The 11,051-nt window shown below is 55.0% G+C and overlaps 4 protein-coding genes across 4 annotated transcripts; 2 read left to right on the top strand and 2 right to left on the bottom strand.

Annotated features, from left to right (window-relative positions):
* Positions 1-949: 949 nt before the first annotated feature.
* Positions 950-2,246, top strand: CGCA056_v002966 (uncharacterized protein; the record flags this gene model as incomplete). The annotated part of the gene is made up of 3 exons (XM_037318223.1): positions 950-1,091; positions 1,236-1,417; positions 1,488-2,246. The coding sequence occupies 3 exons, from the start codon at positions 950-952 to the stop codon at positions 2,244-2,246; spliced, it is 1,083 nt and encodes a 360-aa protein (XP_037183264.1).
* Positions 2,247-2,518: 272 nt separating this feature from the next.
* Positions 2,519-3,708, bottom strand: CGCA056_v002965 (NAD/NADP-dependent indole-3-acetaldehyde reductase; the record flags this gene model as incomplete). The annotated part of the gene is made up of 3 exons (XM_037318222.1): positions 2,519-3,237; positions 3,290-3,410; positions 3,601-3,708. The coding sequence occupies 3 exons, from the start codon at positions 3,706-3,708 to the stop codon at positions 2,519-2,521; spliced, it is 948 nt and encodes a 315-aa protein (XP_037183267.1).
* Positions 3,709-4,946: 1,238 nt separating this feature from the next.
* Positions 4,947-6,893, top strand: CGCA056_v002964 (UPF0061 protein; the record flags this gene model as incomplete). The annotated part of the gene is made up of 1 exon (XM_037318221.1): positions 4,947-6,893. One exon carries the CDS (start codon positions 4,947-4,949, stop codon positions 6,891-6,893), a length of 1,947 nt encoding a protein of 648 aa, XP_037183266.1.
* Positions 6,894-7,984: 1,091 nt separating this feature from the next.
* On the bottom strand, positions 7,985-10,516 carry CGCA056_v002963 (NADH-ubiquinone oxidoreductase 78 kDa subunit; the record flags this gene model as incomplete). The annotated part of the gene is made up of 6 exons (XM_037318220.1): positions 7,985-8,102; positions 8,162-10,066; positions 10,141-10,155; positions 10,211-10,262; positions 10,313-10,336; positions 10,402-10,516. 6 exons carry the CDS (start codon positions 10,514-10,516, stop codon positions 7,985-7,987), a joined length of 2,229 nt encoding a protein of 742 aa, XP_037183261.1.
* Positions 10,517-11,051: the final 535 nt, after the last annotated feature.

Here is an 11,051-nt window from a genome sequence, read left to right as displayed (position 1 = left end):
AATCATGGGCTGCGAACTGCACTCCATTTGTTTCACCATTCGACGATATTATTCCTGATATTACTCTTTCGTCTATTAAGGTTAAATGCGTTCGAATACAGGCTGTGTATTTTTGCATCGCCAAAAAATTACGCAGCAAACGACTTCTTGGGTCGCTAGCAGAAAGCTCCTGGCCTGTTTGTTTACACCCGCTCTGCCGTGGACAGTTTACACCAAAACAACCTACGTACTCCCGTTCACTGCTTCCTTGCACTTGCCACTTCCTGCGTTCCATCCTCCGTGCCCTCCGTCTCGTTCCTGTACAAACCTAAAGCAGTAGCGACCTTGGTGCTCTGTACCTTGCATAAGGTACCGAGAACGTGAGAGTTCGGCACTTGCTTGTATCAGGCTGCCTGCCACTCGACGCACTAACAGCCAGCCATCATCATCGTCTGCCTGTCTGAGCGCCGCAGCTGCCTAGCTCCCAGCCCGAGGACCCTCGAGACCCTCGATACTCCATAACCCGCCGTTGACTCAGACAATTAAATGCCTTCATGTTTAAACCCTTTGGCAAAAACAAGCTCGCAGTTTTGCTGTCATCTGTTTACTCCCACCGGCACCAAATTTCTCCCCGAATGCCCAGTATTGTCTCAGTCTGACCTTCCCCCGCCTGTCTTACCTCTTGCACCTGTCTACGGAGTTGGGTACCTTACCTCGACCATTCAACCAACCAAGTTTGGAACTGTCCACGGTCCAAGCGACACCTCGTCGTCCTTGGAGTCGACATTCCACACGGGTACGCTCAAAAATTTAATCACGCAGACCCTGAGACCTCGCGTCAGAAAGAAAGAGTCGAAACTTGCGAGAAGCTGTCAGGCTAGAGCAGAGTCGTTGGATGCACCTACTCCTTCCTCATTATTACTTCATTTCGAAAACCAGCTACGGCAATCTATCTCACTCATCAACAGCTATGGCATCCGGACACGTTCTCCGGTTCCCCCGGTCGGATAAGGAAGGCGCTTTTGTCATCGTTCATGTCACGCCCACTCGTTCCAAAGCTTTGGACGTCAAATTGGTGGGCACCGATGGCGTGGAGCCCTATGCCGTCTCATGTGAGTTGCACGCTCGTCATCCCGCCCTCCCTGGCCGACGATCACCACGGCCCGGTTGGGTGGGTCTTGGCCGACGTTGTTTCATGCGTCGAACTCGTACCTTGCCAGTAGCGAAATATCGTGCTAACAAGCTGTTTTCTGCAGTGCGTCATGACAAAGTCGTCTCCCTTCGTGTCAAGAGCAGCCCTTGCTCCGACGAAGAATGGGTCTCGATCCTGACTGCCGTCATCAGGCAAGAGCCGCTTGACGACGTTGAGGTCGTCGCTTCAGTCGAGGACGAGTCATCCGTCACTCTAACTGTTAGGAAAAAGGGGAAGGAATTTACAGTAAGTCTCAATAGCTCAACCTCCATACCAGCCGTGTTTTCGGGAGGCCTGGCTGACGGTTGGTCGTTAGCAACGTCTCGGCGCTATTGAGTTAAGCCACAGCCCACGCGAGTTGATAGAGGTGTACGACTGGTGTGGCCTTTCGGCACAAACAGCCAGCGAGGCCAAGGAGGCTCTAGCTTTAGCGACCGCTAAAGCCAGTAAGCTCGAGGAATCTGTGCGGGGGCTCAAAGCACACCTCGACGAGCTAATGGTGGCCAAAGAGGCCCATGAGACGGAACTCCTCGAGAAGTTCCGCGACCTGTTAAATGAAAAAAAGGTCAAAATTCGTCAGCAGCAGAAGCTTTTGGCGTCAGCTGCCGCTCCGGGGAAGTCGGCAGCCCCTTCTGTAAAGGAGGAGGACCCAACACAGGAGCCAAACTCACGAGGCTCAGGCGCCCGGAGAGCTGCGGGTAAATCAAGGCCAACGAAGAGGAAAGCTGCGCCGCCGCCGGTTGAGGAGGACGAGTCTACTTCCGATGAATTCGAGAAAATGGATCTCGATGCCAGTGCAAAACGCTTAGCCGAACGGTCTGATCAAGAGCAGGATACGACTGAAGACGATGACGCGACGGCCAGCGAAGACGACGAGGAAGAGCCGGCAGATGTCCCGCCAGCCAGGAGAGCCCCTTCCAAGCAACCGGCGCCCGTCAACGAAGCCCCCAAACCAGCAGCGAAGGACATTCCGCCGCCCAAGCGTGAATTGCCCTTCGCCAGAAAGAAGCAAGCTGCTGTTAAAGCCCCTCCGCCGCCTGCTGATAGCGAGACGGAGTCGGACGATGAACTATGATGTCGAAAAGACGAGTGGCAACAGAGTCTGAGTTGTGCAAATGAACCGCTGGATCGAAAGGGAGTGTTTGAAGCTCCTTTGGCAGTACAGAGTACGCTGCCTATTACCCACAAATGAGATTGAGCTGGCCGGAACTGTCTGCGGACGGGGTGATTCGACAAGGCAACTTTAATTATTCATTAAATTTATTGGCCCTAATACTATAGATTCGGTGTCCTGGAAATCAGAGTCTCGAATCAACAGACCCTCAGCAAAGCCTTTGACTTGCATGCTTAGCGAGTGTCCTCCGGGCCGAACTTGTCCTGCCAGAATCCTCGGACATGCTTTGACTTGCCGGCCTCGGCAATCTCGTTGACCTCTCTGGGCGTCAACTTGATGGCAGGCAGATGGTTCAGATAACTCTGCAATCTCTCCTCCTTTGACGACGTCGTGACAGTCACGAGGCCTTGGTCTAGGCACCATCTGAGTCCAATGACAGAGTCACTGACACCATACTTCTTTGACAAGTTGGCCCAGATGGTCCGGACAGGACTGTCGACGTCAGAGGTAATCGGGGTCAGGGGTGCATACACCGCTACGGCGATGTTGTTCTTGCGGTGGAAGTCCAACAAGTCGCCTTGTTGCAAGTGGGGATGGAATTCAATCTGGTTGATGGCGGGCGGGGTCTTAGCAGTCTTCAAGATTACCTCAAGATCCGACTGCAAGAAGTTGCTGACACCGATTGACTTTGCTCGGCCAGATTCTTTGATAGCCTCGAAATCGGCCCATTTCTGCTGGAGCTCCTCTTCGGAATCGGCGAAGAAAGGGGCGTGGATCAGATAGAGGTCAACATATTCAAGACCCATTTTCTTCAACGTGCGAGTGAAGGCCTCTTCAGTGTCTTGTTTCTTGTTGCCCGCGATCTTGGCAGTGACGAACAGCTTCTCTCTAGGGACACCCTCCTTCTCGGCCTTCTTGATGGCCGCGCCGAGCTCCTCCTCGTTCCCGTAGACTAGTCTATCAGGGCGTGCTCAATGACGATGTAAAAGGGTCCCTGCACATACCTTCGGCACCATCGAGATGGCGGTAGCCCAGCTTCACGGCCATGACGGTGTTGTTAACAATCTTTTCGTCGAACCCAGCGCCGCCGGTCTTGTAGTTGGCCGTGCCCAATCCATACGCGAGCTGCCGGTACGTCAGCGGTCCATCACACGTTGCAGTCTAAGTGTGCGGCAGCATGGCAGCGATCAAACGGCACATTGGCGCATTCCCATCCCAAGCGACCCCTATGGTGCTGACACACGGAAAACCGAGCTAGGATCCTCCCGCGGGCGTGGACACCATGCCGCAGGAACAACAATATGCGTCAACTCACCATTGGGATCTCATTGCCATCATTGAGTTTGAGCCAGGGAATGTAGGGGACCTGCTTCGGGGGCGTGCCCGAGGCATCAGGCTTGAAGGTCGAAAGAATTGAGTTCATTTTGCGCTGCTGGAGCTGGTGACTGAGGGGTTGTGGAATGGAGTGATGACGAAGCCAAGATGATGTTGTTGACGGCAGTCTCGAAGTCGTTCTCGTGAGGAACATACGGTTATGTAGGACGTTGAAAGGAGGGGCAGAAGAGCTGAGGAGGTTTATATTGCTAATCAGATAGACCTATGCTTCGGTTTTTTTTTTTTTTTTTGTTCAGACGAGCCTGTGGAATTCACGTAGTGTATCAGGGAACGATGGGACGAGGGGACCAGACGATACCAAGCAAGCACGCCAGCCACATCTTGCCGGGTTTGCGTATTCTCCCTTTCCTCGCTTCGATAACATGCAGCGGACCGTCACTAACCGTCGCAGCGGATACTGCACACACTGTCTGGATTGGCCATTGACATCATCCGTACAGTCCCGGTTCGGCCATCAACACGGGGTCCTCAGATGGAAGGAACCCTTGGCAACGGTTACCAGCCAGCCAGTGGAAGTTATCGGATCTATTGGCATGCTGGACAGACAGGGGCGAAGCCGAACCTCGTCAAGTCTTGTAAAGCATTGTTTTTGACAAACAGTAATGGCATCAAGTTCGTTGAGCGTCTTGAGGTCCCGCCTAGAGCACAGGGCATACCACTGAATCCCACCTGCCCTGGCCCCCAACTGGACATGTCAGGGTGCGCTGAAATCTCGCGAGCGCGGGGCTTTTGTACACTGACCAACCCGACGCCTATGACGGCATGCCCGGAGCTCTTGCGTGACTTGACCGTCGGCCGGCACACGGGCCGAGGTGTTCAGAGCAACGGAACACGACACCGTCGGACCTGAGCCGGTCACCGAGTAGGACTTCAATTATTTGGAATTAGTGCTTAAAAACACGAACAGGAAATAAATAACTCCGTGATCGGAAACGGAGTTGGGACCGGCGACCGTCGAAATGGTCGCCGAGGTTCTCTATCCGGGTGCGCATTTCCAGTGGAGCTTAGGTCAGCACCCAGCATGGGTGTTCCCCAATCGCCACTGAGAAAGCTCCGAGGGGTTTAACACCGACGGCGATGGGACGGCTTGCAGTATCATCATTATTAGCAAATTGCAGCCTCCAAGGGGGCATTGTTTTTCCTTCATTTTCATCCAATTCAAGATACCCCGAATCTCACGTTGCCTCTGCAGTTCGTCATAAAAGTCTTTAATTAGACTGAGCACCATCGCATGCACTATTGACTTTTTTGTCGCAACCCGCGTATATGCTCTCGAGACTACTATCCCGCCGCGCCGTCCCAAACGCCTTCACGAAGCCCCTCATGGCTGCACAACTCTCCAACGGCTCAGCCACGACAGCGAACGGCCACGGCCGCCTCCCGTTAGCTGAATTGCCAAAGACATGGCACTACACCTCTTCTCTCGCCGCCGACTCTACCTTTCCCACGCCCGCCGACTCTCACAAGACACCCCGCGATCAAATTACCCCGCGCCAGGTTCGGGAAGCCGCTTTTACCTGGGTGCGCCCCGAGAAGGCCGAGGACCCCGAGCTTCTGGCCGTCAGTCCTGCTGCTCTGCGCGACATAGGCATTAAGGAAGGGGATGAGGAAACGGAGGAGTTCAAGCAGACTGTTGCCGGTAACAGGTTACATGGGTGGGACGAAGAGAAGCTGGAGGGAGGGTACCCCTGGGCGCAGTGCTACGGTGGATTTCAATTTGGACAATGGGCCGGCCAGCTCGGTGACGGGCGAGCCATCTCTCTGTTCGAGACGACGAACCCAGAAACGAAGGTTCGGTATGAACTGCAGCTGAAGGGCGCGGGTATCACACCGTACTCCCGCTTCGCAGACGGCAAAGCAGTTCTGCGGTCCAGCATCCGCGAGTTCGTCGTCTCCGAAGCCCTCAATGCCCTCAAGATTCCCAGCACGCGCGCCCTGTCCTTGACCTTCCTGCCCAACACCAAGGTCCGCCGCGAGACCATCGAACCGGGCGCCATTGTCCTGCGTTTCGCCCAATCTTGGATCCGCCTCGGCAACTTCGACCTCCCCCGCGCAAGAGGTGACCGCGCACTCCTGCGCACTCTCGCAACGTACGTCGCCGAGGACGTCCTCGGCGGCTGGGAGTCTCTGCCCGCGCGCCTCGAGAACCCGGAAGAGCCGGCCAAGTCTCTCGAGCCCACCCGCGGCGTGCCTGCGACGGAGATCCAGGGACCGGACGACTCTGCTGAGAACCGATTCACTCGGTTGTTCCGTGAGGTCGCGCGGCGCAATGCGCTGACCGTGGCGAAGTGGCAGGCGTACGGCTTCATGAACGGTGTCCTGAACACGGACAACACGTCAATCATGGGTTTGAGCATCGACTTTGGCCCCTTTGCGTTCATGGACAACTTCGATCCCGCCTACACGCCGAACCACGACGATTACATGCTGAGATACAGCTACCGCAACCAGCCGACCATCATCTGGTGGAACCTCGTAAGGTTCGGCGAGGCGCTGGGTGAGCTTATTGGGGCTGGAGCCGGCGTGGACGAGGACAATTTCGTCAAACGAGGCGTTGAGGAGAACCAGGCGGAAGTCCTCGTCGACCGTGCGGAGAAGCTGATCATGCAGGTCGGAGAGGAGTACAAGGCGCTGTTCCTGGCTGAGTACAAGCGCCTCATGACCCTGCGCGTCGGCCTGAAGAACTTCAAGGACAGCGACTTTGACGATTTGTTCAGCGGCATCCTCGACACGATGGAGACGCATGAATTGGACTTTAACCACTTCTTCCGCCGTCTCAGCTCCGTCAAGCTTGCTGAGATAGGGGACGAGGCGGGAAGGAAGGAGATCGCGGCGCGCTTCTTCCATGCCGAGGGCGTCACCGACAAGGGTCGTGCTGACGTTGCCTCATGGCTGGACAAGTGGCGCGCTCGTATGGTCGAGGACTGGGGCGAGGACAAGGACGATGAGAGGGTGGCGGCCATGAAGGCTGTCAACCCCAACTTCGTCCCCCGCGGCTGGGTCCTCGATGAGATTATCAAGAGGGTTGAGAAGGAGGATGAGAGAGATGTGCTAAAAAGAGTAATGCATATAGCCTTGAACCCGTTTGCGGACAGTTGGGACGGCGCAGAGTTTGAGGGCAAGGTTTACAAGGGGGACAAGCAAGAGGAGGAGCGGTGGGTTGGTGATGTGCCCAAGTTGAAGAGGGCTATTCAGTGTAGCTGTAGCTCTTAGATGAATACTGCATGGGGGATAGCAACCTACTACCCTATGACTGAGTACCAAATATGGGCTTTATGGTGATCTTCGTGACATGGTTCCGTGGACTTGTTTTATGGGATGTGGTTCGATCGATGTCGGTTCTCGGCGGTCAGTTTTGGACAGTATAGACCTCGGCATATTCGCGGCTTCATGTCTTCTGTTTGCAGATGATGCTATCTATAACAGCATAAGCCCCCCCCTTTTAAGGTCGGGAGATCGATGGCAGATGTTATCCACAATCATGCTCCCGTTGTGTCCTCGGATTATTTTTGAAAAGTCTTTGACGTAGCCTAGCAGCCTCCAGAGGTCAGCCAGCAACGTTTTCCCACGTTGAACAGCTTGTTTGAGTGTGGCTGGCTTTCATCAGTCAAAATGTGACTGACCATCGCGTCGGTTACAAAAAACACTGCTGGGCGACACAAGCCAGGAGTAAAAAGAATTCTTTCGAACGACAAAAGGCAGGGTTGAACCCATAACCATATTATGACCCAGCGAACAGAAGTGTCAAATACTTCAGGGCGCAAGCACATTGGCCAGACCTGACCAACTGAGTGAGCCATTAACACCTCTTCTCGCTGATGAATACTAAAGGAAGGAAGGAACCAGTCCCAAGTAGGTAGTAGCAGCCGTCAGTTAAGAACCAGTCGAAGAACCGCCTGCCTGCCACCTTCGAACAGGTTCATCCAGCGCTATACATTACAAGCAAAGCCTTCCAACACTGCTCTCACATCTACCCCTCATTTCTATCACTGTATCTGTCCCCGTCTCTGTCCCCGTCTGTCTCCATCGCCATCTTAACCTTCCGTCAGTCAAAGAAAGAAGGCAGACTGTTAATAGCATGTCACACATCATCCATGGCATCAAACCGACAGCACCGTGAAGGTGGATTTCGTTAACTAATCATCAATTGCTTTCACATCAAGGAAACAGCAGGTTGAAGTTATTTACTTTCTTCAACTTCCACCCAACTCTACCCTCGCATCCTATTATGTACAAGCAGTGCTCCCAACCCTGACAAAAGAACTTTCTTTTATTCTCTTCTCTACGATCGTACAGCCTTTTCCTCATGCTCCGTACGCAACCTGGCCCATCGGCCTGTCCTCCTCCATGCCTGGTGCCATCAAGTTGGTCTTGGGGTTGCCAGTGGCCTTGGCCGCAGAGCAGCGGGCCATTGTTGGCGAACTGAGAAAACACGTTAGCTTGGCATTCGATTAAAGTTCTGGGAAACAGGAGCAACATACCTTCTTGAGATGACGTCTGTGAAATAAAAGTTGTCAATAACCTTCCTCAAGGGCGAGCCAGAGGCCTTGGTGCCCTTGTTCTGGTCAACAAGCTGAACCTTGCTCAATTGTTGCAGAGCAACGGGCTCAATAACATCGTAGGCCGCCAGGGCCGGGCTGACCTCAACCATTCTGTCACGGAGCTGGGCAACATCGTCGTAGGGCAGGGGGGCGCCGAAGAACTCGCTGATGGCACGGATGATCTTCCAATCCGTCCTGGCGGCGCCAGGAAGGGAGGTGGCAGCGCGGGTCATCTGGACACGACCCTCGGTGTTGATGTAGGTGCCGGCCTTCTCGGTGTACGCGGCACCGGGGAGGACGACGTCGGCAATCTGGGCACCACGGTCACCGTGGTGGCCCTGGTAGACGACGAAGGCGTTCTTGGGGATGTCCTTCTCGGAGATCTCATCAGCACCGAGGAGCCAGACGAACTTGGGGGCGGTCTCAGCAGCCTCGGCGGAGGGAGTGGTGAAGCCGACCTCGAAGGCACCGGCGCGGGAAGCGGCCCTCTGGAGAACGTTGTATCCGTTCCACTCCTCAGTGAGGAAGTTAGCAGCGTTCTTGTCGACGAAGGCACCAATGGTCTCGTAGAAGGCCTTGGCATCCTCGTGGTCAGTGACACCAGAGCCCACGATGATCATGGGACGCTTGGCAGCCTGGAGCTTCTTGCCGAAGGGTCCGGCAAGAGCCGACTTGAGAGAGGCGTGGTCGGTACCGAAGTGCTCAAACTCGAAAGTAGAGTCCCATGTCTCGCCAACAACACCGATCTCGAGGTCAGAGCGGAGCCATTGCTTGCGGATGCGGGCGTTCAGAACGGCGGCTTCGTGACGGGGGTTGCTGCCGACAATAAGGATGGCATCAGCCTCCTCAATGCCGTAGATTCTGGAGTTGAACAGGTAGTTGGAGCGCACGTCAACACCGTGGGCGACGGGCTTGCTTCCGTTGGGCATGTCAAGGGCCAGGTTCTCGGAGCCGAGCTTGTTGGCCAGGTCCTTCATGGCAACCAGGGACTCAACCTCAGTCAGCTCACCGGCGATAACCTTGAACTCATTGCCCTTGGGCTGGATGTGGTGGTAGGCGTTGGCAACCTCCATGAGGGCAGCCTCCCAGTCAGCGGGCTCGAACTTGCCCTCACGGCGGATCAAAGGCATGGTCAGTCTCTGGGTCTTCAAACCGTCGCAGGCGAAACGGGTCTTGTCGTTAATCCACTCCTCGTTGACGTCGTCGTTGAGCCTTGGAAGAATACGCATGACCTCGAGGCCACGGGAGTCGACGCGGATGTTGGAACCGAGACCGTCGAGGACATCGATAGACTCGGAGTGCTTCAGCTCCCAAGGTCTCGCACGGAAGGCGTAAGGCTTTGAGGTGAGGGCACCGACGGGGCAGAGGTCGATAACATTGCCGGAAAGTTCGGAGTCGAGGTTCTGCTCGAGGTAGGTACCAATCTGGATGTCGTTGCCACGGCCGAAAGAGCCCATCTCGGGGGCTCCGGCAATATCGTTGGAGAAACGGACGCATCGTGTGCAGTGGATACATCTGTTCATGGAGGTCTTAATAAGGGGGCCGATGTTCTTGTCCTCGACGGCACGCTTGCCGCCCATCTCGTGGAAACGGCCACGGTCGGCACCGTAACGCATCGACTGGTCCTGAAGATCGCACTCGCCACCCTGGTCGCAGATAGGGCAGTCGAGCGGGTGGTTGGCGAGGAGGAATTCCATTACACCCTCGCGGGCTTTGTGTGTAATCGGGGAGTTGGTCTTGACGACCATACCGGGCTGTACGGGCCATGCGCAGGAGGCGATGGGCTTCGGGGCTTTCTCGACTTCGACCAAGCACATACGGCAGTTACCGGCAATCGCAAGCTTTCTGTTCGTATTTGTCAGTGGGGGGCTATCCCTCGGAATGGTACCGGTCATCGACTCGATCCAAGGGTTTCGTACTCATGATAGCAATATCTGTTACGGAGTCAGCAAATGACATTCAAGATGGTTTTTGAGCGGCTGGACAAACCTGGGCACTGTTACGCCTGCCTTTTCGCAAGCTTGAATCAAGGCGGAGCCGGCTAGATAATCATAAGCAGGAGTCTCCGGAGCCGCACACGTTACGCCTCACCTTCGACAGAAACCTTCTTTCCGTCTGCAGATCATGTTAGCAAGGCCTATCAAGTCCAATTGGGCCCTTCCCAGGGCGGGCGGGCGTACCGATTGTCAGCTCGACTTCGGCGTTCCTGCGAGCTGTGGTTGCAAAAGTTCGCGAGGCATTGGCGGCCTGCTTGCCAGTCCGCCAAGCCGAACGTGCTAGAGAGTGCCGCAGCATCGTGTCGCCTTGACGGATTGAGACAGGGACGAGACGTGGGAGGGCGAAATGGTGGGAGGCGGATTGAATCTCACAATCGTTGACGTCGGGAGGGAACTGCTCTTCTGTCCCGGGCCATGGGGATTTGTTGGCGCTAGTGCGTAAATCGCGATTAATTTACATCGGCCGTGATTGGTCGAGCCGGCTTGGAGCTGCTCGGGGCCTGAGGCACCCACAGGACCCACCGTGCACCATTTAATCCTCGGGTAAAATTTCAATGCAAAACATTCCACCTTCTTCTCTACTTCATCAATTGTACACGGGCACTTATCGTAGGTGAGCTTGAGCGCCGCAAGGTTGCTTCTGTCGAGCCTTCCTCTATCTAGTAGCTCTAGAGAAAATTCTTGACGCCGTTTATGGAAGCATGGGAGATTTCTTCAATGACCGCTGCCTCTTACCGCCGGTCGTTACATATCATGATGACGACAAAATCTTTGTAGACTGTACGTATATTTGCTAGTATCTTCCGAAGGCTATGTACAGGTGCACACATCAT

This window comes from Colletotrichum aenigma, assembly GCF_013390185.1.
Source record: "Colletotrichum aenigma strain Cg56 chromosome Unknown KSG_Cg56_contig02, whole genome shotgun sequence".
In the NCBI taxonomy this organism is placed as follows: domain Eukaryota; kingdom Fungi; phylum Ascomycota; class Sordariomycetes; order Glomerellales; family Glomerellaceae; genus Colletotrichum; species Colletotrichum aenigma.
The sequence above is the reverse complement of the archived record's forward strand: the minus strand, read 5'-3'. Positions and strand labels throughout refer to the sequence as shown.